We start from the raw sequence: 24814 nt of genomic DNA, 5'->3' as shown, positions 1-24814 counted from the left end.
TGCAAATTTCAGCATTTTCCCCTAATTTGAGAGAAGGAAAATCTAAAAAAGAAACTGCCCGTGCTGCTATCACACACCTCCCACTGGCTGTTTCAAAATAATAGTCCATTTATTCTTTCAGTCAACACAGAAAGACCCAAAGACAAAAACTGTGAATAAAACAAAGACAATATGAAACAAAATGCTGTTGACGTTGGAAATCTGAAATAAAACCTGAAAATGTTGGAAATACTCAGCTGAACAAGTATCATCCATGAAGAAATAGAGTGATATGTCAAATTTATAGTTGGATTTCAAGGTGCACAATACGGAGTGACAGCTGAGACTACAAGTAGTTCCCAAAGCTGAGTGAGGAGCATGGACTAATGGATAAGTTTTGAGTGTGATGTAGTGGTGAGTGGGAAACTTCAAGAATCAGTGGGAGGTGAGTAGCAGGGCAGGTTTAAAAGGCCAGGGTTAATAGAACAGGGATGACCTGGGAATGGGGTGTGGGAACGTCAGATAAACCAAAGGATCTCAAAGGTATTCCAATTCTTTGTTCAACACCACCCCGGCTAAAGCTGCTGGATGTCCTGCATGAACCTCCTTCAATATGGATAAAATAGCAGTGGGTCAGATGAGCCATAAAAAATAAAACAGGCATTAAAGTGTTACACTATACGATGCCTCCCAGCTCTCCATGAATCATCAGATAGGTCAGGGCACATGGTTGTGTGGCAGAAGGATCACTGAATGGGTTGTATGTACTGGAACAACTGTCACCCCAACCCACTAATACCATTTCAAAGGCATCTGCAGAGTCCATTAAATGTAACAAAGCATCTCTGACAAAAGGTCACTGATCTGAAACTGTTTCTGCTCACACTCATGCTGCATGTCTTGTTGAATATTTATCACATTTTCTGCTTTTATTTTAGGAATGTCGCTTTAGGAGCAATAAACTATGTGGCACAAGATTCTCCCTTCACTCCCTGAATCCTGATGTGAAATCATTCTGAATTCTTTTATTCTCTGAATTCTTTTATTCTCTCTCAGGGTTAAACAAAATACACACAGTCTCAGCACACCTCCTGTATTACCAAGACAGGAGCACAAAACGACTGTCAATCCGGTGATTCTAACTTTACATTAACTATCTCATTGAAATAGTCCAAAAGAATGTATGGTCTCTCACAGTATAAAATTATCGGAGATTGATGCTCAGGCATATTAAGAATAATAGCAAGATTAATTTGCATTATGCCTCATCTGATTGAATGCTCATACAGAAATTATAATTATTTCAATTTAACACTGAACAAGCTCTTTTTCCTTTCAAGAAGCAGTTTACTGAGTTACAGATGTGTTATCTAACAATTGATTTGACCTATTTAAAATTAAAATTGATTTTAAAACTTGTAGAAAATCATAAATACAGAGAAGCAGATCTTATACTGCTTCCAGAACAGTTGTACTTAATACTGTTCTGTCAATATTAGCAGAAGCCTTGCTTTGGCAATATTTTTGAGTATCTTGAAACACCCAGTATCCTCAAGGATCACAACTTAACACAGAGGCACCATTTACGCCATAAAAGGAAGTCATTTAGCCCACCTGTATTATGCCACCGCCCTACAGCGAAACCCAGTTTGTACTACATCCCTGCTCAGATCTTGAATCGCAGAGAGAAAAGTATTTAATAAAAGGAGCTCTAAAATCTTTCCATTGTAACAGTAAATTGGATTGCCTTGCTTGTGTATTGATCTAAGCAGTTAAACATTTGAGTTAAATACTTCAATACTCAAGGCATCATCATTAATATTATAGTCTTTTCCTGTATTAATTCTTGCATTTACCTCAATAACAATGTGAGAAGCTTTTTGTTAAATTGTTAGTGCACCTTTTGGATGTCCTCTTGCTTATTTTAAATGATTAATTATGCTCATTTATCACATTACTAAATCTTTGATACCCAACAACAATGCTTTCAAATTACAGTCAAAAAAGTTTTAATTTACCTGTTTTCACGCTGCAAGAATTAAAGCTGCAGAAACTTGTGTCACTGCTTCTATTCTGAAAATGTTACAGCGCCTTGTTAAATAGTGTTAATCTCAGGGTGTGTCTCATCACCAATGAGTTACTGGGAAGAGTTTGCGAGTTGAAACCTGATATTCACCTTAGTCAGTAGTTCTTTTAGATGTAAGCACATCATTTGTTCAGTCATACAGAGTTTTGGGAAGAATGGTATAATTAACCATCACAAAACTGGGATTTCACAATGGAATGATTTTATAAAAATATCAAGTAATTTTATAAAACTCAAAGTTGCTAAATGAACTATTTTTCAGTATTTTGTATAAGGATACTTGTGTATGTTAAAGTGTGCTGACCTGAACTTTGAAAATAAAATTATTTTTACATTCTTGTTTCCAAACCATGGAAAATGTTTTACTCTGTTGTGAAATTCCAATTATTTGACCAGCAAGTGAATTGGGAGAGCCACTTCCTAAAATTTCCCTCATTTCCCTCACTTTCCCGCACACTCACGTGATGAGAAAATGTCAGCGAAATTACACGCTTCTAATCAGATAATTACAAACCAAGTAACAGTGCTAAATCATATTGATTCTAAGATACATGTACTTTTTACTTCAGGTATCAGCCCAGAGGTGAGACTTCCACATGTCGATTTTCCGCAGGACAGACCTCATCATTAAACAGTGCAGATAGGATTTTCATTAGCGCCGTATTCAAGTTGGGAAAAGTGGCTCACAATCCAGTCAAGCAGTGGCCTGATAACTGGATTTGATTAATCCATCAGCAATCTTCCAGAGTCTTCCATCACCTCTGCATTTCCCATTCCACAGTTAGAGCAAGATGATCATCAACATTAACCCCAGATTCCATAAACTATCATGGCTTCAGGCAAAAAAAGGTCAAGAAAACCTACGATTGATAATGAGATAAGAAGGTGTGGAGCTGGAGGAACACAGCAGGCCAGGCAACAGAGGAGCTGGAAAGCTGACCTTTCAGGTCTGGACCCTTCTTCAGAAATGGAGGGGGGGGAAGGGGACTCAAATACATGGGGGGGAGGAGAAGGCAGATGAAAGGTGGATAAAGGAGCAGGTAGGTGGAGAGGAGATGGACAGGTCAAGGAGGTGGGGATGGAGCCAGTAAAAGTGGCAGTCATTGCACTGATCATAACAGCAGGGAAGTAATATTGGAGCTATACAGAACTTTGTTTAGGCCACAGCTAGAGTACTGTGTAAAGTTCTGGTTGCCTTACTAAGGAAGGATATGATTGCGTTCGTTGAGGTATATAGGAGATTCACCAAGATGTTGTCTGGGATGGACCATTTTAGCTATGAAGAACAGCTTGACAGGCTTGGGTTGTTGTCGTCAGAACAAGGTAAGCTAACAGGGGTCCTGATTAAGGTGTATAGATTATGAGGGGCATGGATAAATAGAATAGAAAGCAGCTGTTCTACTTAGTTGAAGGGTCAACAACAACGGGGCATAATTTTAAGGTGAAGAGCAGTAGGTTTAGAGAGTATTTGAGGAAAATATTTTTTTCACTCAGAAGGTGTGGGAATCTGGAATGCACTATTTGGGAAGGTAGGAGAGGCCAGAAGTATGGATACGGATTTGAAATGTCATAATATTCAAGGTTATGAGACAAGTGCTGAAAAGCAGACTAGTATAGGCATGTCAGCACAGATTTGATGGGCTGAAGGTTCTGTTCTGTATCGTATGACTCTATGACTCTGTATGACATTGAAACTATACTGCCGCACAATTTCACTGCCATAACATTTCATGTTTTGTAAAATTTCAAAGACGAAGAAAGAATTTGTATTAGCTTATTGACTGGGGATTTTTCATTAATGAAAGCACAACATTGATTAAGGAAAATTAGGCATTGATTAAGGAAAATTAAAACATGTGGTAGTTGAGAATTAAACAGAAAATGACATCAGGGCCTTTAGCACAACATTTTCTTTGCCATCTGTAGCATATCTTTCACACAAATCATGAAAAATTTCTGACAATGGAATTATGAATGTTAAACTTTTCAAAATTATGTGTGGACTGGACAGAAAGATAGGGAGAAGCTGTTCCTACTCATTAAAGAGGAAAGTACGAGAAGGCATAGATTTAGAGTGATGTGCAAACAAAGCAGCGAAGGTGTGAAAAAGCTTTTCACAGAGATTAGGTAGGATATGGAATATACTGCCTGGAAACGTGGCAGAGACAGGATCACTTAAGGCACTCAAGAAGACATTGGATGATTTCTTCGATAGACATGGTGTGCAGGTATACGGGCAAAAGACTGGCACAATGTCATAGTGCTGGCAAGATGAGCTGAATGGTCACCTTCTGCACTGTAACAATTCAGCAATTCTGTGAATTATTATACTTTCAGTTTTGAGTTTTAGGCATTTTTGTTAAAGCTATATTTACGATTTATCCCTACTAAGGGGAGGTAACAATTTCCTTTTCCAATTGAATGGCTTTCTAAAGCTCAAATAGCCAACAACATAATTCTAAAGTTGCATTTTGCATACATCAGACCAAGTAATGGTAGCTGATTGCCTTTCTTGAATGACATGGCAATATCAGTTTGATTTTTATCTGCCAAACTTCATGGTTTTCTTTTCGAGTGGCAGCTGCTGGATTGCTAGTGAACCTAACCATCTCCCGTTACCTTGGCTTTCAACAGCATGGTGCATGTTTTACTGGCATTATCATTGCTGAATCCCCACCATCAATATCCTGAGGGAAATCATAGCAGTAACTAGACTTGATCAACCACATAATTACTGTGGCTACAAGAGCAAGTCAGAAGCCAGGAAACCTACAGTGAGTAACTCAATTCCTGACTTGCCAAATGTAGTTCAAGGCAAAACTCAGGAGTGTGATGGAGTATATTCCCCTTATCAGGACACCTTCAGCTCCAACAACACTCAAGAATTTCAATACTATCCAGAGAAAAAGCAGCCCATTTATCTGGCAGCCTGTACATCACCATAAACATTCACTCCTTCCACCATTCTATACAATAGCTGTAAGTATGTACCATCTACAGAAGATAAAATGCAACCACTCACCAAGCCTCCTTCAACAACATTTTCCACACTCACAATCTCTACCAGCTAGAATGACAATCATAGTAGCATAGGAACAGCTACGCGTTTAATTCCGACCTATAGAACACATTATCCTGGCATGGAACTGTACTTATCACTGAATAAAAATGCTGGAACTCCCTCCCGATTATTTGTAATTGTCCATTTGGACTGCAGTAATTCAAGAAGACAGCTCACCATCAGCATCTCAAACCTAATTAGAGATGGGCAATCAGTGCCAATCTAGCCATGATGCCCATATCCCCAGAACAAATAGAAAATAAATTGCACAACATTTTATACTTAGATTCAAAACTAGTAATAGCTTAGTGCCTTAACAAACCAACCGTGCCTATGTTGCATTAATCACAAATTTTATGCTGTATATTTCTTTAAAAAGTCTTTATTTCTGATGTTTTCATATACAAGTTTCAAATTATCCCTTTGATTTATTGGGTATCAAATGAAATTGCAGACATGCTTGACCTAGGACATGCCCAGGCACAACAGTGTAATTAGTAAGCTATCAGAGGGCAGGTCACAAATTCCTTATAAGAGGGTCGGAGCAAACCAGCAGTACATATCACATTTCTTTGACTCAGTTCTTCCTGAGTGACATGCATCCGAACAGAGGTGAGGTGTTTGGGATGGGTCACATGAAACCACTAGAGGCTAAAATGACACATCTCAAGGGAGGAGGCTGTTGCTATTAATGAAAGTTCATCAAGTCCTAAATTGTCAATGTGGTATGGAAGTTAATGGAGAGAGGGAGATTTCAGGGCATATTTGGACATAAGGAAGATAAAAATTTTAAAGTGGAGCCTTTGTAGTGCAACAAACTGATGTGAGTCATGGAGTGCTAGATTAGTGAGACTTGTTGCAAGTTGCAGAGGTTTGGTTGCTTTCATATTTATGGAGGAATGAAGTAGGAAAGCCAGCAGACCCGAAAACCATCCAAGGAGTATGAAATTAACTAAAGCATCAGTGAGAGTTTCAGAACCAAGACACGATGAGACAACAACAGAAATGGGTGTTGAAATATAGGTCAAATAAGATGCCAAGGTGACAAATAATCCGGTTCAGCCTGGAAAAGTATCCAAGGGCAGGGATGGAACTGTTGGTGAGGGTGCTGACTATGATTTAGTATTCCCCAGCATTTCATTCATGAAAATTGTGACATATCCAACACTTGAAGTATTTTAAGCAGTCTGACAACAGAGATTGTAGAGGGATTGAGAAAAGTCATGATCTGAGGGAGCTAAACTTTAAGCTGTGTACATGTGGAACTGATGTCATGTCTTTGGACGATGTGACCAAGGGACAAATCATCAATATGTCTCTTAACAAGTTACTTGGGTTGGTGAGGCACAGTGTAGAAGTAGAAAGTCTCCATGACCTCAGGATAGCAGCATTGGATCCCTACCCCGCTACTCCGCCAGCACCCTTGATGTTGCCTATTAATTATTCAGCTCAGACTATTGCCGTCACCAGTCTGTCAAGAGGCCTTCTAGGACCAGAGGTGGTTGACGGCATCCTGCAAAACATCTGCAGCTTCCATAATTGAACATTAGCAACTTTCTGTTTAGCATATTGCAGCCTCTGGCACAGCTCTAAAAAGGTACACTACAAAGGAAGCTGGCAAAACAGCACAAAGGGAATACACAAGTGGAATTGATTAAATTTTCTATGGCTATTGAAAATTCTGTGTAAAGTTAGTACGGAATGTTTATACAAGGGTGTTGTTGTTGACCAAGAGGATGCTGCAATGGTTGCTTACTGAGACACTATGGAGTTGCACACAGGGTTAACCAGAGTTGAATTAGGTATTTACAAAAAAGAAATGTGCATCATCCTTCTCTTCCACATCATGATCCATATTCTCTTCCACCTTTTTCTATATCTTTCATCCATTTACTCTATCTCAATGTCTTCCTGCGACTCCTCCTGATCCACCTTTAATTCTAAATTAAACCAAACTACAGAGGCTGAAGATCTGGAACAAAAACAGAAAATTCTGGAGGAACTCAGCAGGTTTGGCAGCATCTGCAAAAAGAAAGCAGAGTTAATGTTTCAAGTCCAGTGACCCTTCTTCAGAACTGATGGTAGCTAGGAATAGGTGGTATAAGTGCTGATAACAGAATGGGAGGGAAACAGGGTGAGCTGCTAGGTAGAGATAGAGCCCAAAGAGAGAATGACAGACAAGGGCATTGTTAATAGTAAGTGAGGGAGGAAAGAAAGCTAATAATGTATTAAATGGAAATGGGTTAGCTGTGCTGAAAGCCACTCATGTGATGATAGGGCCCAGACTGTGGAGGTGGCTAAAGGTCATGGAAGGAGATGTTCAGGCTCTAAAATTATTTAATCGGATATAGAATCCCGAAGCCTGCAGAGTCCCTAAGCAGGAAATGAGATGCTGATCTCCTAGATTGCAAAGATCCTTGCGAGACCACTTGCAGCAGGGCCAAAACAGACATGTTGGCCAGGAAATGCATGAAGTGGCAGGCAGCTGGAAACTTGGGGTCATTTTTTGTGGACTGAACGTAGACATTCTGCAAAGCTCAACTAGATTAAGTGAAGCGCAGATAAATTGCTGCTGCACCTGGAAGGCGTGTCTGGGACCTTAGATAGTGAGGAGGTAAATGGACAAGTGTTGCAACTTCTCTGTGGGTGGTGCGGTGGCTCAGTAGTTAGCACTGCTGCCTCACAGCCCCAGGAACCCAGGTTTGGTTCCACCCTCAGGCAACTGTCCGTGTGGAGTTTATACATTCTCCCCATGTCTGCGTGGGTTTCTGCTGGGTGCTCTGGTTTCTTCCCACAGTCCAAAGATGTGTAAGTTACATGCACATGCTATGTTGTCCATAGTGTTCAGGTGAGTGTAGATTAGTAGGGTTATAGGGGGATGGATCTGGGTGGCATGCGGTGAGGTCAGTGTGGACTTGTTGAGCCGAAAGATCTGTTTCCACACTGCACGGATTCTAGGATTGCATGGGAAGTGCTGTGGGGTGTGGGGAGGTATTGGAAGTGGAGGACTAGAAAATCAAATAGCTCCATCTTGATAAAAGAGACATCTGCTCACATGCCTGACCAGTCACTGAACACAGTGTTAAATATAATGAATGATAAACACTCTTATCTCTAATTATTAAAGTTACAGGGTTGTTTATTCTGGCTGTTGGTGGGGATATTTGTGGAGATTTTCTACACTCTTTGAAGTTGAATTTTCTAAACAGAACAATGGGTTAAACTAGTGCAAGAAATTGCAACCAGACACGAGCGGCCTGACTAGGGCTTCCTCTAGAATTTGAAAGTTACCGGCAGAATGAAGCTCGTCAAATATAACAAAGAAATCTGTGGAAAAGGGAGCAGAAGAATTGAAATTGGAGCTAGTGTTTGATCATTGTCTTTAAGAATCAATTCTCTTACTTCAGTGTCAGTGAGGACCTGTGCATTCATCTTCTTTGCTTCATAAAGAAAGTACCACCTGCATTCCACCAGCGACTGCAGACACAACTGCATCCTGAAAGCTGAAAAGAACACCGTTACCTTTTGTTATCAAGGTGACTATGTGTCTTAGCTTTATGTGCCTGTCAGTTACAGGAGAGAAGCGGGTTTTCAGTAGACTCCTGGACAAGGGACATCACTAAGGTCCATTGTACAGTGTGAAACATGAAAAGCTCATTCCCTTGGGAATATACATGACGAGAACATGAGAAATAGAAGTAAGAATAAGCTATTGGTACCTGTTCATTTTGTTTCACCTTTCATGACTGATCATCTGCCTTGAATCCACCATTCCATCCTCTCTCCATATGCCTGAATCTCGTGGCTGTGCAAAAATCCACCAGAGTCTTCTTGAATTTACTCAATGATTGAGAGTTTTACAAGTAGAAAATTCCAAAAAATGATCACAACTATTTGAATGAATACATTTTTCTTTAACCAAGAATGGTTAATGGTAAATGGCCGACCCCAAATTCCAACAATGTGAAATTTAGTTCTATATGTCCCAGAAAAGTGGCTCAGTGGCTCAGAGGTTAGCACTGCAGCCTCACGGCGCCAGGGACCTGGGTTCAATTCCAGCCTTGGGTAACTGTCCGTGTGGAGTTTGCACATTCTCCCCAGGTCTGCATGGGTTTCCTTCGGGTGCCCCGGTTTCCTCCCATAGTTCAAAGATGTGCAGGCTAGGTGGATCAGCCATGTTAAATTGCCCATAGTGTTCAGGGATGTGTGGGTTATACATGGGTGGGTCTGGGTGGGATGCTGCAAGGGGTGGTGTGGCCTTGTTGGTCCAAAGGGCTTGTTTCCACACTGCAGGGAATTTTTAAAAAAAGGAGAGCAGTTATACATTTCAGAAAAGAATATTCATGCAGATATTATGGCATCCAGCTAACTGGGAAGGTAGTGCAGGGTACATGTCACTTCTGGATTGGACACCAAGGGTTGTGGCTGTACAAGCTGATTCTTGAATGTAAGTCACTTAAACAGCTTGTCCAGATGCATGGAATTAGCTTAAAGTTGATTGGGCTAAGTTGATGTGATATTTCACTTCTGGTGAGCTCCCTTTTCTGCTATCTTGTCATTTCTTTTATCCTCTGCTTTATCTATGCTGTTATGAGCTGCTTGTCATAGAGTCATTGAGTTATACAGCATGGAAGTAGATCTTTCTGTTTAACTCATCCATGGCAACTACATATACTAAATTGATCTAACCCTGTTTTCCAGCATTTGGCCCATATCCAACTAAATGCCTCCTATTTTTATACCCAACCAGATGCCTTTTAATTGTTGTAATTGTACCAATGTCCACCACTTCCTCTGATCACTCACTCCATATATGTACCACACTCTGTATGAAAAAGTTGTCCCTTATGTCCCTTTTAAATCTTTCCTCTTTTACCTTAAACCTATGCCCTCTAGATTTGAGCTCATACCTGGGGCAAAAGACCTTGGTTATTCACCCTCTCCATGCCTGTCATGATTTCATAAGCTTCTATGAGTCACCCCTCAGCCTCAGACGCTCCACGAAAAATAGTCCCAGTCTATTTAGCTTCTCCCTATAGCTCAACCCTCCAACCCTGGCAACATCGTTGTACATCTTTTCTGAACCCTTTCAAGTTTCACAATATCCTTCCTATAGCAAGGAGACCAGAATTGAACACAGTATTCCAAAACTGGCCTCATCAATGTCCTGTACAGCTGCAACATGACCTCCTAACTTCTTTACTCAATGTATTGATCCATAAAGGCAAGTATACCAAACATCTTCACCGTCCTGTCTACCTGTGATTCCATGTTCAAAGAACTGTGAACCTGCACTGCAAGGTCTCTTTGTTCAGCAACTCACCCCAGGACATGCCCTGATTTTCCAAAATGCAGCACCTCACAATTAACTAAATTAAACTCCTTCTGCTGCTCCTCAGCCCACCTGTCCAACTGATCAAAGTCTCATTGTACCTGAGGCAACTTTTTTTGCTGACCACTATACATCCAAGTTTAGTGTCATCGGCAAACGTACCAACCATACCATTTCTATTCATGTCTAAATCATTTATATAAATGACGAAAAACAGTGGGCTAAGCACCATTCTTGTGCCACATCACGGGTCACAGGCCTCCAGTCCAAAAAGCAACTCTCCACCACCCTCTGTCTTCTACCTTCAAGCCAGTTCTGTATTTATATGGTCTACCAGGCTACCATGTGGAACCTTTTCGAATGCCTTCCTGAAGTCTATATGTGTCATGTCCACCACTCTGCCTTCATCAATGCTTTTCAATACTTCTTCAAACTAAACTCAATTTAGTTAGTGACACACAATTTTCCACACACAACGCCATGTAGACAATCCTTAATCTGTCCTTTCTTTCCAAATACATGTAAATCCTGTCCCTCAGGATCCCCTCTGACAACTTGCCCACCATTGATGTCAGCCTCACAGGTCTGCTGTTCTATAGCTATTCGTTACCATATTTCTTAAATAATGGCATGACATTAGCCAACCTCCTGTGTTCCAGCACCTCACCTATGACAATAGATGACACAAATATCTTAGCAAGAGGACCAATCAGTTCCCTAGCTTCCCACAAAGTTCTAGAATACACTTGATCAAGTACCAGGGATTTAACAACTTTCCTTAATATCAGTACACTCAAAAAATGAGGGCCATCAGTTTAATTGGGATGAGGTAGCCATAGTAGCACAAGCCAAACATAGACACACATGGGAATTTCTACTGGCATGGTTCTCCACTCATAATACAATCAACAAACGTAGAATTTGAGCCCATATATCAAACCCATACAGATCAAAACCGGAAATGACACTGCTCATTGTAATGCACCAGACTGTATAAATTCCAAGGAGAGTAGAACGTCACTTCATTGGAGGTCTCACTGATGATGTTACCTAGCATGGTGATGAAACATCCAAAGAAAACAAGCCAGCTCAGTAAGCAAGTCAACAGCCTCACCCTCAAATCAAGCTAAAACTTTAAAAGGTCAAAAGGTCACATAACTGAGAAGGATGTGTTTAAAAAGAAACTTAAGATGCTATTAAATCTTTAATCAGTTAGAAAGTTTCAGTTGATTAATATGTATATGAAAATCCCTGAATTCCTCTCAAATCACTAAGCTTTATCTGTGCAAAGAAGTGACATATCAGGTCAGACGATGCATGTTAGTTGCGAGGTCTTGTCTGGAATCTGTTTGTGTTTTGGTTTGGAGTCCAACTGGTTTTATTTCTAAAGTATGAATTTATAAACCACCATGCTGACAGACAGTCTATAAATTGTGTACTTTGTCAACAAAATAGAATATATCTGAGGATACAAATTCACCCCATGGATATGCGCACACATGTGCTAGAGAGAGGGCGCGTGGGCGTGTATAAGCGAGAGAGCAAGAGTGCGAGCATGTATGTGTGTGTGTAGTGTGTGCGCGCAAGAACGTATAGGGTGGTGGGGTCACCTGTAGCGCAAATGAACACAAGATCCCACTTGAGGCCATCCTCACGTGTAGTGAACTTGGCTATCAGTCACTGGTCAGTGACTCTGCATTGTTGTGTATCTGAAAGTCTGCCTTGGAGGACATTTGTCTGAAGATCCAAGGCGAATGTCCTCAACCACTGAAGTGTTCCCCCACTGGGAGGGAGCATCCCTGACAGGCAATTGGTATGCGGTGTCCATTCATCCATTGTTGTAGCATCTGCATGATTTCACAAATGTAGCATGCTTCAGGGCATCCTTGCCTGCAGCATATGAGATAGAAAACATTAGCCAACTGACATGAATATCTGCCTTGCACGTGGTGGTTGGTGTGATGGTAGAGTCCATGTCGAAGAACTGACAAGCCTTGTGGGCATTGCCAGGACAGGGTTGTATATTGTTATGATCAATGTTGTCCTCAAGGCTGGGTAGTTTGCTGTGAACAATGGTCTGTTTAAGGTTCGGCAGTTGTTTGAAGGAGAGAAGTGAGGCATGGGGAACATCTTAATGAGGTGCTCATGATCATTAATAATGTGTTGAAGGCTGAAAAGAACATGGCGTAGTTTCTCTGTTCCCGAAAGTACTGGGCAATGAAGGGTATCGTGTTGGACATATCCTGTGTCTGTCTTCTGATGTGGTCATTACAGTTTTTCACAGTGGCATGTCGGAACTGGCAATCGATGGGTTTAGCATCACATCCCGTTCCTATGAGGACATCATTCAACACCTTCAGGTGTCCATTGCATTCCTCCTCATCTGAGGAGATCCTGAGTATGTGTACAGCTTGTCCATAGAGGATGGCTGTTTTGATATGTTTCGTGTGGATGCGAGAGAATTGCAGTAACTTGAGGTTATCTGTAGGCTTTCAGTAGCATGAAGTATTGAGGTATCTGTCCCTGATGGCTTTGCGTGTCCATGACTGACACTGACACGCACACAGTGAAAGTGGCACTTTATAAATTCCTACTTTAGAAGTAAAACCAGTCTGACTCCAAACCATTCGAAACAAGGCCTCACACCTAACACGCATTGTCTGACCTAAAATGTCACCTCTTCTTTACACTGACAAAATATTCAGTTCCCTCAAGTCAGTGACTTGAAAGGAATTCAGGGATTTACATATACATATTAATCAATTAAAACCTTCACACTGATTAAAGATTTAACAGCATCTTAGGTTTGTTTAATACATCCTTAGTGGTGTGACTCTATGATCTTTTACTTATAAATTCTGTGTCAGTACTACCTCTCTTACTAATACCTGAAGAAGGAGCAAAGCTCCAAAAGCTTGTGTTTTCAAATGAACCTGTTGGACTATAATCTGCTGTTGTGACTTCTGACTTTATTTGCAGCAGTTGTCCATAGTATAATGCCAATAAGGTGGTCTTCTCTTTTTATCTCTCAACTCCACCCAAATAATTTCCCTATATGTACACATATCATAGGCAGTCATAGAGTAACACAGCATGGAAACAGGCCCAGAGATAATGGGAACTGCAGATGCTGGAGAATCCAAGATAACAAAGTGTGGAGCTGGATGAACACAGCAGGCCAAGCAGCATCTCAGGAGCACAAAAGCTGACATTTCGGGCCTAGACCCTCTAGACCAGAAACGTTAGCTTTTGTGCACCTGAGATGCTGCTTGGCCTGCTGTGTTCATCCAGCTCCACACTTTGTTATCATGGAAACAGGCCCAAACTGATCTATGCTGACCATGGTGCACACTCATCTAGTTCCAATTGGCTGCAATTGGTCCATATCCCTCTAAACCCACCCCATTCACGTACCTAACAAATGTTTTTTAAATGTTGCCATTGTACTCGCCTCAACCATTTTCTGTGGCAGCCCATTCCACATATGCACCACACTCTGCATGAAGAAGTTGCCCCTCAGGTCCTTCTTAAATCTTTCCCCTGACCTTAAACTTCTGCCCTTTAGTTTTCAATCTCCCCATCTTTGGGGAAAAGATAATAAGCATTCATCCTATCAATGTCCCTCATGATTTTATACACCTCAATAAGGTCACCCCTCATTCTCCTACGTTCTATGGAATAATGTCCTATCCTGGCCAACTTTTCCCTATAACTCAAGCCTACTAGTCCTTAATATCAGTACACTCAGGCAATGAAGGCCATCAGTTTAACTGGGACAAGGCAATCATAATAGCCTGAGCCAAACATGCACACGCATGGGAATTCCTAGAGGTATGGTTCTACACCCACGATACAAATCAACAAACAGAATTGGACCCCATATATAAAACTATACAGATCAAAACTGGAAATGACACCACTCAGCACGATGGACCGGACAGTGTAAACTCCAAGCAGTGTAGATTAACATCGCTTCAATGGAGGCTCCACTGCTAATGTCACTTAGCATTGTGATGAAATGTGTGAACAAAAATAAGCCAGCTAGTTCAACAATTCAACAACCTCAGTAATGATTGTTAAATGCTAACATAACTCTCTAGCGTAGTATGCTGGAAATCAAACCCTGCTGCTCCCAGGGTCATCACAAAAGTTAAAGCTTTTTTAAGTATGCAAAAATTCCTCAATTTACATGACTTTCATGCCCAGTTTGACAGAAAACATGGGCCAGGCTTCAGTACTTAACAAGAATTACTACTTATTCAAAGTAAGTAGAATCGAGCTACAGGTAAACAATTATGAACTGTCAGCAAATAACAACTAATTAAAACTCTAATCCCCTTATGAACACCCCCATATTGCATTCACATAGACACATATGCATATGTAGTAAAAGGGGGAAAAAATGGGTTATGGATGGAGGGAAAAGTTTGATACAGCTCAGTAGTTGCTGTCCACAAAGTCTGATGAAATAATTCTAATGTTTATTGTGCTAGTCAGAATGCTCCTTCTCAGTTGTCCTTCTTTGATTGCTTCCGTTGGTTTGCAAGAGGCACAGGATGGCTGGTTCGCTATTAAAAAGGTCTCCAAATTATCAATTAAAGGTCAGACCTTGCCAGACCTGCTAAATTAAAGATGGACTGATTTTCTTCACATTTAAAATGGCTTAATGTAGAGAATGGAGAGCGAGCTCTTGTCTGGTGGAGACTAATGGCTTCTCCACAACTCATTCTTAGACCCAAGCCATCCAGTTCCTATGGATATATGGCAAGGTTATTGACAGGAAGCAGATCTTTTATCATCAAAACTGATCACTAATCCACAACCAATACAAACCAATGGAGCTTCTTGTCACCAAAGCTCCATTTTAATACAACTGCTTGGATCCAGTTTGTCCGCAAACACAGCTGTACAAACAATACCCACAATCAGTATCAAATTAAATACTTTCAATCCATGCAGCAATCATTAACTTTTTAAAAAAATTATTCTCTCATTTCAGTCCTCAATGAAAGAGGCACAAATAAAAAGACAGTTTTTACTGCAAAATTTTATTAACTCTCGCCATTAACGGCAGGGGCAGGGGCAGGAGGTTATTGGCCATTACTGTGAGACTGGGCCTTAAGAGTTAGTACTCAGGATTGAGGGCTGCCGACTGTGGTAAGGCTGCAGTACAACTGTGAAGGAGAACTGAGGAAGGGTCACTGGACCTGAAACAGTAACTGATTTTTTTTCTTTCTGCTGCCAGAGCTGCTGAGCTTTTCCAGCAACTTCTGTTTCGGATCTGAGTTTGCTCGCTGAGCTGGAAGGTTAGTTTTCAGACGTTTCGTCACTTTTTTTTATTTGAAAAAATGTACTTTATTCATAAGATGTACAAAAAATAAAACATTTATACACCTACCCAGTCATGCATGCTGCTCTGGGTTACCCAGGGGGTACGTACATCAACTAAAGGAAAAAACAAACAAAGAAGAAAAAAAAAACAAAGCAAAGAAAATACCCCGGCAGTTGTCACCCGGCACAGTCCCCGTTGGCCGCCTGACCAGTCGGGGAAGGTGCCAGCTGGGCCCAGTTACCAGATAGGGCCCTTTTTTCTATTCTGGATGAAGGGTTTCATACCGTGGTCTTTCCCCACTGTGCCTTGGCGGCGGCTGCCCTAAGCTTTAGTGCGTCCCTCAGCACGTAGTCCTGGACCTTGGAGTGCGCCAGTCTGCAGCACTCGGTCGGGGTCAGTTCATTCAGCTGGCAGACCAAAGAGCGTCTTTCAACGCATTGATGGTCCTCCAGGCACAGTTGATGTTGGTCTCGGTGTGCGTCCCAGGAAACAGCCCGTAGAGCACGGAGTCCCACGTCACGGAGCTGCTCGGGACGAACCTTGACAAATACCACTGCATCCCCCTCCAGACCTCCTGTGCACAGGCACACTCCAGAAGGAGGTGATCGACAGTCTCGTCCCCCCCGCAGCCACCTCGAGGGCAGCGTGCCGTGGCGCAGAGATTCCGGGCATGCATAAAGGATCTCACTGGCAGAGCCCCTCTCACCGCCAGCCAAGCAACGTCCTTGTGGTTGTTTGAAAGTTCTGGCGATGAGGCATTCTGCCAAACGACTTTGGCAGTCTGCGTGGGGAACCACACGATGGGATCCACCCTCTTCTTTTCCCGAAGGGTCTCGAGGATACTACGTGCTGATCACTGCCTGACAGCCTTGTGGTCAAAGGTGTTTCCTTTCAAAAATTTCTCCAAGAAAGGACAGGTGGTACAGGACGGTCCAACTACTCGGAGCATTCCGCGGCAACGAGGCCACGCCCATCCTTCGCAACACCAGGGACAGGTAGAACCTCAGAAAGCAGTGACACTTGGTGTTTGCGTACTGAGGATCTACGCACAGCTTGATGCAGCTGCACACAAAGGTTGCCGTCAGGGCGAAGGTGGCGTTTGGTACGCCCTTTCCCGCATTTTCCAGGTCTTTGTACATGGTGTCCCTGCGGACCCGGTCCATCCTTGACCCCCAAATAAAGTGGAAGATGGCCTGGGTGACTGCAGCAGTGCAGGTCCAGGGAATAGGCCAGGCCTGCGCCACATACAACAGTGCCGAAAGCCCCTCGCACCTGACAACCAGGTTCTTACCCGCGATGGAGAGGGACCAGAGCATCCACCTGCCCAGCTTCTGCTTCAATTTGGTGATACACTCCTCCCAAGTCTTAGTGCACGTCCCAGCTCCACCGAACCAAACACCCAGCACCTTCAGGTAGTCTGTCCTGACGGTGAAGGGAATGAAGGAGCGGTCGTCCCAGTTCCCGAAGAAAATGACCTCACTCTTACCCCTACTGACTTTGGCACCTGTGGCCAGTTCAAACCGGCTGCAGATGTCCAACAGTCTACTCACCGACCGACGATCGGTGCAGAAGACGGCGACGTCGTCCATGTACAGGGAGGTCTTGACCTGAAGGCCTCCACTGCCTGGGATAGTCACGCCCTTCAGGCTCACGTCCTTCCTGATGGATGTGGCGAAGGGCTCCACACAGCACACGAACAAGGCAGGAGAGAGCGGACAGCCCTGCCTGACTCCAGATCTGACGGGAAAACTGACCGACTCCCACCCGTTGATCGAGACTGCGCTAACGATGTCAGTGACCGCAGTACCCTCCCCAAGTCCAAGGTCCAGCCCCTCCATCTGTCCCGTCATGCCCATTGCCCGGGCTAACTGCTGGACGGTCTCCGGGCTAAGGAAACCATCCGTGCTGCCTTCCGGGTGGCATCCCCACGTCGGGGGTACTGAGGCAGGAGAGTCCGACTCTGGGTCAGGCTGGGGATGCGCTATTTCCTCCTTCCCGCCTGGAAGTTCCAGGGGCCCCTCCAGTGCCCCAGCGGCACGTGACTGGGTGTCGGATGGAGCCTCAGGACGCCTCCCGTCACCTGGAAGCATGGTGCTGCTTTTCTTCTCCCTGGAGATCTTTAACTTCTGCTTCGGGCGGGCCCTCTCCGAATGCCCCTCGTCAGAGGAGCACTTACAGCCCCCCTGTAGCTGCCTCTTCTCGCCTGATGGTTCAGGTTCCTGGGCCCGCCGATGCACCTTCCTCCTCGCTTTCCGGACTGTTGTCCACTCCCCTGGGTCGCCTGTCGCCGCCTCCATCGACTCTGGGTTGTCGGGGGGGAGCGGAGCCTGCAGGGGCGCTTTGCTGGCCTTGGGCCCATCCTGCGGGGCTGGGCCCCCCTGCACGACCTGGCCCTCCTGCGCATTAGTGGGGTCCTTGCTGGGCCTTGGTGCCTTCCTCTCCTCCGGGGTGGCTGGCCCCGCATTGCCCCTGCCGGCGACCTGGGCGTAGGTGGTCCCCTGCTGCGGGCATGCCCTACAGAGGTGGCCCGCTTCCCCACAAAGGTTGCAGCTTTTCTCTTGTGGGCAATTCTTTGCAATGTGTCCCTCCTCCCTGCAGATGGTGGCTTTGCAGTCGGCCGCCACGTGACCTGACCTACCACAGTCATGGCAGACTTTAGGTTGCCCTGGATAGGTCAGGTAGCCCTTGCTCCCGCTGATCACGAAGCTGGGCGGTGGGTGTACGACGTTCCCATCCGCGCCCATCCTCAGCGTCACCTTGACCTGCCTCTTACTGGTCCAGATGCCAAAGGGGTCCATGATGTCAGTTAGGTCCCCTTCCACCTTCACGTACCTTCCAAGGAAGGTCAGGACATCAAGTGCTGGGACATGCGGGTTGTACGTGTGTACAGTCACCATACGGCTCCTCTGCGCTGGCATCACAAACAGCGGGACAGCAGTCAATACAGAGAGGGGGCCCTCCCCTCCTTTCTCCTTGAAAACCTCCAGCAAAGCTTGGCACTCCTGAAGGTCACATCGTAAAAACCTCCTCCGGGGAAATCCTGCAGGCAGTAAATGTCCGCAGCAGCGAACCCACAACAGTCCAACAGGACCCTCTTCACGAAGAAGGTGCGGTCCACAGGTGCACCATCATCCACCTCCTTTACGGAAACACAGATGGTGTTCCGGACCCCCTGACCTGGGGTACAAGCACTTGCCGCAGCCATCGTTGCAGGTTGGCTGCTCCCCTGAACCAGCGTTAGGCCGAAGCCAGCATTAAGATCCACTGGTTGCAAGGGTGCACAGCCAACCCAACGTCTTCCTTTCACCTCCAACACAGCACTCTCCTCCTCTCGGTCCACAAGAGAGTGGGTCTTTATTTTGCTCCAGATGTAAGCTGGTTCACTGAGCTGGAAGGTTTGTTCCCAGATGTTTCGTCACCATTCTAGGTAACATCATTAGAGAGCCTCCGACGAAGAGCTGGTGTTATGTCCCGCTTTCTATTTATCTGGTTAGGTTTCCTTGGGTTGGTGATGTCATTTCCTGCATCGGTGATGTCATTTCCTGTTCTTTTTCTCAGGGCGTGGTAGATTGGCTCCAAATCAATGTGTTTGTTGATGGAGTTCCGGTTGGAATGCCATGCTTCTCGGAATTCTCGTGCGTGTCTCTGTTTGGCTTGTCCTAGGATGGATGTGTTGTCCCAATCAAAGTGGTGTCCTTCCTCATATGTATGTAAGGATACACATGTTAGTGGGTCATATCATTTTGTGGTTAGTTGATGTTCATGTATTCTGGTGGCTAGCTTTCTGCCAGTTTGTCCAATGTAGTGTTTGTCACAGTTCTTGCAAGACATGACCCACTATCACTCGGTACAGAGTGACCGGTTGGCCGTCCTGCAGCGGCTGCCACCCCTGCTGGCTACGTCCAGGCCGGTCATCCTAGGCGGAGACTTCAACTGCATCATCGATGCAGATGGAAGATCCGGCGTGGGGACAGTGGGTGGGGGGAGTCAACTGGACGTCACGTCCAGATTCCTGATGGGCACGGTGAAGGACGCCAAGCTGCTCGACATCTGCAGCACCCCTGCAGACGGAGCGCAGCGGAGGTACACCTGGTCGCGGCCAGACGGGTCTATTCGCTCAAGGATAGACTTCCTGTTTGTGTCACGGACGTTCTCGGTCAGGTCCACCGGTGTTGAGCCGGTGTTCTTCTCTGACCACTGCCTCCTGTTGGCCGACTGTCACTTACAGGACGACCAGCCGGCCGGCAAGGGGACGTGGAAGCTCAACACGACTCTGTTGACCCCAGAGAACGTCGAGGAGCTTAAGAGGGAGTACGCCGGTTGGAGAACCGTGAAACCCCTCTTTGAGTCTCTGGGCGACTGGTGGGAGACGGTGAAGGAGAACATCAAGAGGTTCTTTGTCCTCAAGGGTATTCAGAAGGTGAGAGAGAGGTGGGGAAAGCTGTCGCGACTCCAGAAAAGGGTGCAGAACCTGCTCCTTCTGCAGTTGATGGGGGTCGATGTCACGGAGGACCTCCGCGAGGTGAGGGGCCAGCAAGCCTTGCTCTTCGCCGCGGAGGCCTCCAGGATAATCTTCCGGTCCAGGGTCCGCTCCATGGAGCAGGACGAGACGTGCTCGCGTTTGTTCTTTCAGAAGGTGCACAAAGAGATCTCTGTGCTTAGCCGGTGAAGGAAGACAACGGCTCAGTGACATCATCTCGGCCCGACATTTTGAGGATCAGCAAATCCTTCTATCCCGGACTGTACGACACGAAGCCCACGGACAGCACGGCCTCCGAGTCGTTCCTGTCGTCTATCACGGATGTCTTAGATGACGGCATGAGGGAGTGGCTGGACTGGCCGATATCCCTGGACGAGCTGACCAGAGCCCTCAAGTCCTTGGAGAGGAATAAGACTCCCGGGAGCGACGGCTTACCGGTCTAGCTGTATTCCGCTCTGTGGGACCTTGTCGGCCAGGACCTGCTGGAGGTGTACGATAGTGCGCTTCGGGCAGGGGAAACGTGCAAGTCCATGAGGAAGGGCATCATCACCCTCATTTACAAGAGGAAGGGGGAGAGGGAAGGAATTAAGAATTGGCATCTCATTTCATTATTGGAAGTGGACTACAAAATCCTGGCCAAGGTCATAGCCAACCGGGTCAGGTCTGTCCTGGAGTTGGAGATTCACCCTGACCAAACCTGTGCTGTGCCGGGCAGGAAGATCGCTGAGAGCCTCACGCTCATCAGGGATACGATCGCCTACGTGCAGGACAGGCGGGTGGACATCTGCCTCGTCAGCCTGGACCAGGAGAAGTCCTTCGACAGGGTCTCTCATGCTTACATGAGGGACGTCCTCCCCAAATTGGGGTTCGGGGAGGGCATCCGCAATTGGATCCGGCTGCTCTACACCAACATCGTTAGCGCAATCTCGATCAACGGGTGGGAATCGGACAGTTTTCCCGTCAGATCTGGAGACAGGCAGGGCTGCCGCTCTCTCCTGCCTTGTTCGTGTGCTGTGTGGAGCCCTTCGCCGCATCCATCAGGAAGGATGTGAGCCTGAAGGGCGTGACTATCCCAGGCAGCGGAGGCCTTCAGGTCAAGACCTCCCTGTACATGGACGACGTCGCCGTCTTCTGCACTGATCGTCGGTCGGTGAGTAGACTGTTGGACATCTGCGACCAGTTTGAACTGGCCTCTGGTGCCAAAGTCAATAGGGGTAACGGCGAGGTCATGTTCTTCGGGAACTGGGACGACCGCTCCTTCATCCCCTTCGCCGTCAGGACAGACTACCCGAAGGTGCCGGGTGTTTGGTTCGGTGGAGCTGGGGCGTGCACTAAGACTTGGGAGAGGCGTATCACCAAACTGAAGCAGAAGCTGGGCAGGTGGACGCTCCGGTCCCTCTCCATCGCGGGTAAGAACCTGGTTGTCAGGTGCGAGGGGCTTTCGGTACTGTTGTATGTGGCGCAGGCCTGGCCTATTCCCTGGACCTGCACTGCTGCGGTCACCCAGGCCATCTTCCACTTCATTTGGGGGTCGAGGATGGACCGGGTCCGCAGGGACACCATGTACAAAGACCTGGAAAATGCAGGAAAGGGCGTACCAAACGCCACCCTCGCCCTGACGGCTACCTTTGTGTGCAGCTGCATCAAGCTGTGCGTAGATCCTCAGTACGCAAACACCAAGTGTCACTGCTTACTGAGGTTCTACCTGTCCCCGGTGTTGCGAAGGATGGGCGTGGCCTCGTTGCTGCGGAACGCTCCGAGTAGTTGGACCGTCCCGTACCACCTGTCCTTCGTGGAGAAATTTTTGAAAGGAAACACCTTTGACCACAAGGCCGTCAGGCAGTGGTCAGCACGTAGTATCCTCGAGACCCTTTGGGAAAAGGAGAGGGTGGATCCCATCGTGTGGTTCCCCATGCAGACTGCCAAAGTCGTTTGGCAGAATGCCTCATCGCCAGAACTTTCAAACAACCACAAGGACTTTCCTTTGCTGGCGGTGAGAGGGGCTCTGCCAGTGAGATCTTTTATGCATGCCTGGAATCTCTGTGCCACCGCATGCTGCCCTCGAGGTGACTGCGGGGGGGACAAGACTGTCGATCACCTCCTTCTGGAGTGTGCCTATGCGCAGGAGGTCTGGAGGGGTATGCAATGGTATTTGTCGAGGTTCGTCCCGAGAAGCTCCGTGACGCGGGACTCTGTGCTCTACGGGCTGTTTCCTGGGATGCACACCGAGACCAACATCAACTGCGCCTGGAGGACCATCAATGCGGTGAAAGACGCTCTTTGGTCTGCCCGCAACTTGCTGGTCTGCCAGCTGAAAGAACTGACCCCGTCCGAGTGTTGCAGACTGGTGTACTCCAAGGTCCAGGACTACGTGCTGAAAAACGCACTAAAGCTTGGAGCAGCCGCCGCCAAGGCGCGGTGGGGAAAGACCACCATATGAAACCCCTCGTCCAGAATGAAAAAAGGGCCCTATCTGGTAACTGGGCCCAGCTGGCGCCTTCCCCAACTGGTCAGGGGGCCAACGGGGACTGTGCGGGGTGACGACTGCCAGGGTATTTTCTTTGCCGTTTTTTTTCTTCTTTGTTTTTTTTCCTTTAGTTCGTGTACGTACCCCCGGGTAACCCAGAGCGGCTTGCATGACTGGGTAGGTGTATAAATATGTTTTATTTTTTGTACATCTTATGAATAAAGTATATTTTTTCAAATAAAACAAAGGTGACGAAACGTCTGAAAACTAACCTTCCAGCTCAGCGAGCAAACTCACATCCAGAACCTCAACCTGAGTTACAAATCTTCTCAAAACTCGCTAGCACCTGTGGGCGCAATACGCTAAAACTGGCCCGAAGATGGGAAACCAATGCCATCCGACAGAGTGCCACCCGCGAACATCTGTACTTACTGCATGAATGCCTAAGGAAACAGGTACTACCCAAATGTCTCAAATACAAATCTCCCCTTAACACCCCTCTAGCCAAAAGAATAGCTGAGCAAAACGGCCGCAGAATGCTTCGAGAAATGATCAATGATGCTCACAACAGACTCCGTAAATACAACCAGGAAATCTCGCGCCAAAAAACTTTACTCACTAACGCGACAGCCCATGAATGGACAGACACAGTACAACGAGCCATAGACATCAGACAACGGCAAACACAGAAAACGAACAAACTAGACCTGCAGAAAAAACTGCACAAACTCACACAAAATAACAACACAGACAGCACAGAAGCATGGATAAAAAAACTTATCTGACCGACCATTAACAGACACTGAAAAAGCCGTCTTAGTAAGAGGATTAAATTATAACTTCCGGGATGCGGACAAGAAAGATTTCTTAGCAACGTTAGAAGCAACACTGAAAGACAACAAACTCACAGAAGAAACCCAGCAAACCATCAGACAGACAGTCGCACCGACACTAAGCAGGAAAAAGGAAGAAAACACACTCAATACCCAAGAAAGGAAAGCCCTAAAAGGACTCAAAAAAGATAAAAACATCGTTATCCTACCTGCAGACAGAGGACGCTTGACAGTCATCTTAAACCGAACAGACGACATTGAGAAAGCAAACGCACTGCTTGCAGATACCGACACTTACCAACAGGTGGCGATAGCCCAGACCCCACAACTAGAAAACCGAATCACAGCCTTACTCAAAAAACTTCAAAAATCTGGAGAATTAAACAAGAGAGACTTCCAAAAAATGAAACCAGATGGATCCAACACACCATGCTTCTACGGACTACCAAAAATTCACAAACCAGGAGCCCCCCTCAGACCCATAGTGTCTTAACACCAACCTACAGATTAGCCAAGGAACTACACAAAAGACTAAAACACCCAATAGAAGACTCCCACCATTCCATTCGCTCCACCCAAGAATTCCTGAACACCATCAAAGACACCAAGATAGAAGAGGATGAAATAATGGTCTCCTTTGGCGTAACAGCTCTGTTCACATCCATCAACATCAACCTGGCCAAAGAAACACTGACTACACTATTAGAAGAACCGAAGACACATACACCAGACACCACCAACCTCATCAGCAAGGACATCATCAAGCTAGTGGACCTATGCCTCACCACCCACTTCACTTTCAATGACAAAACCTACAGACAAACCAACGGTATACCCATGGGATCTCCGATATCAGGGCTCTTAGCAGAGGCAGTAATGGAGAGACTCGAACAAACAGCTCTGCCAATCATCAACCCAAACTTTGGGTCCGCTATGTGGATGACACCTTTGTCATCACTAAACAAAACAAATTAGAGGAAACCTTCAAGACCATCAATAATACCCTTACTCACATAACATTCACAAAAGAGGAGGAAAACAACAACAAACTGCCATTCCTAGATGTCACAGTAGAGTGAACAGCCAATGGGGAACTTCAAACCAGCGTCTACAGGAAAACAACACATACGGACCAAATACTGAACTACAGGAGCAACCATCCCAACACCCACAAACTAAGCTGCATTAGAACATTATTCCAACGAGCCACCACACACTGCAGCACAAAGGAACTACGCAGAGCA

At 45.6% G+C, this 24814-nt stretch overlaps 1 protein-coding gene across 3 annotated transcripts in view; it reads right to left on the bottom strand.

The window, feature by feature from the left end:
• LOC125466267 (leukocyte elastase inhibitor-like) overlaps nucleotides 1-23852 on the bottom strand; it is a 68552-nt gene extending 44700 nt beyond the window's left edge. Inside the window, exons 1-2 of one of the 3 annotated variants that reach the window (XM_048560565.2) lie at nucleotides 8846-8908; nucleotides 8529-8629 (exon numbers count right to left, since the gene is read on the bottom strand). In XM_048560565.2, coding sequence (XP_048416522.1) covers nucleotides 8529-8621 — 93 coding nt within the window. In that variant the 5' untranslated portion in view covers nucleotides 8622-8629; nucleotides 8846-8908. Of the gene's footprint in view, nucleotides 1-1997; nucleotides 2085-8528; nucleotides 8630-8845; nucleotides 8909-23779 lie in introns of those variants that run through there. The other 2 variants (XM_059641515.1, XM_048560573.1) reach the window with 2 other exon arrangements.
• Nucleotides 23853-24814: the final 962 nt, after the last annotated feature.

Source organism: Stegostoma tigrinum, chromosome 2 (genome assembly GCF_030684315.1).
Source record: "Stegostoma tigrinum isolate sSteTig4 chromosome 2, sSteTig4.hap1, whole genome shotgun sequence".
NCBI lineage: Eukaryota > Metazoa > Chordata > Chondrichthyes > Orectolobiformes > Stegostomatidae > Stegostoma > Stegostoma tigrinum.
The sequence above is the reverse complement of the archived record's forward strand: the minus strand, read 5'-3'. Positions and strand labels throughout refer to the sequence as shown.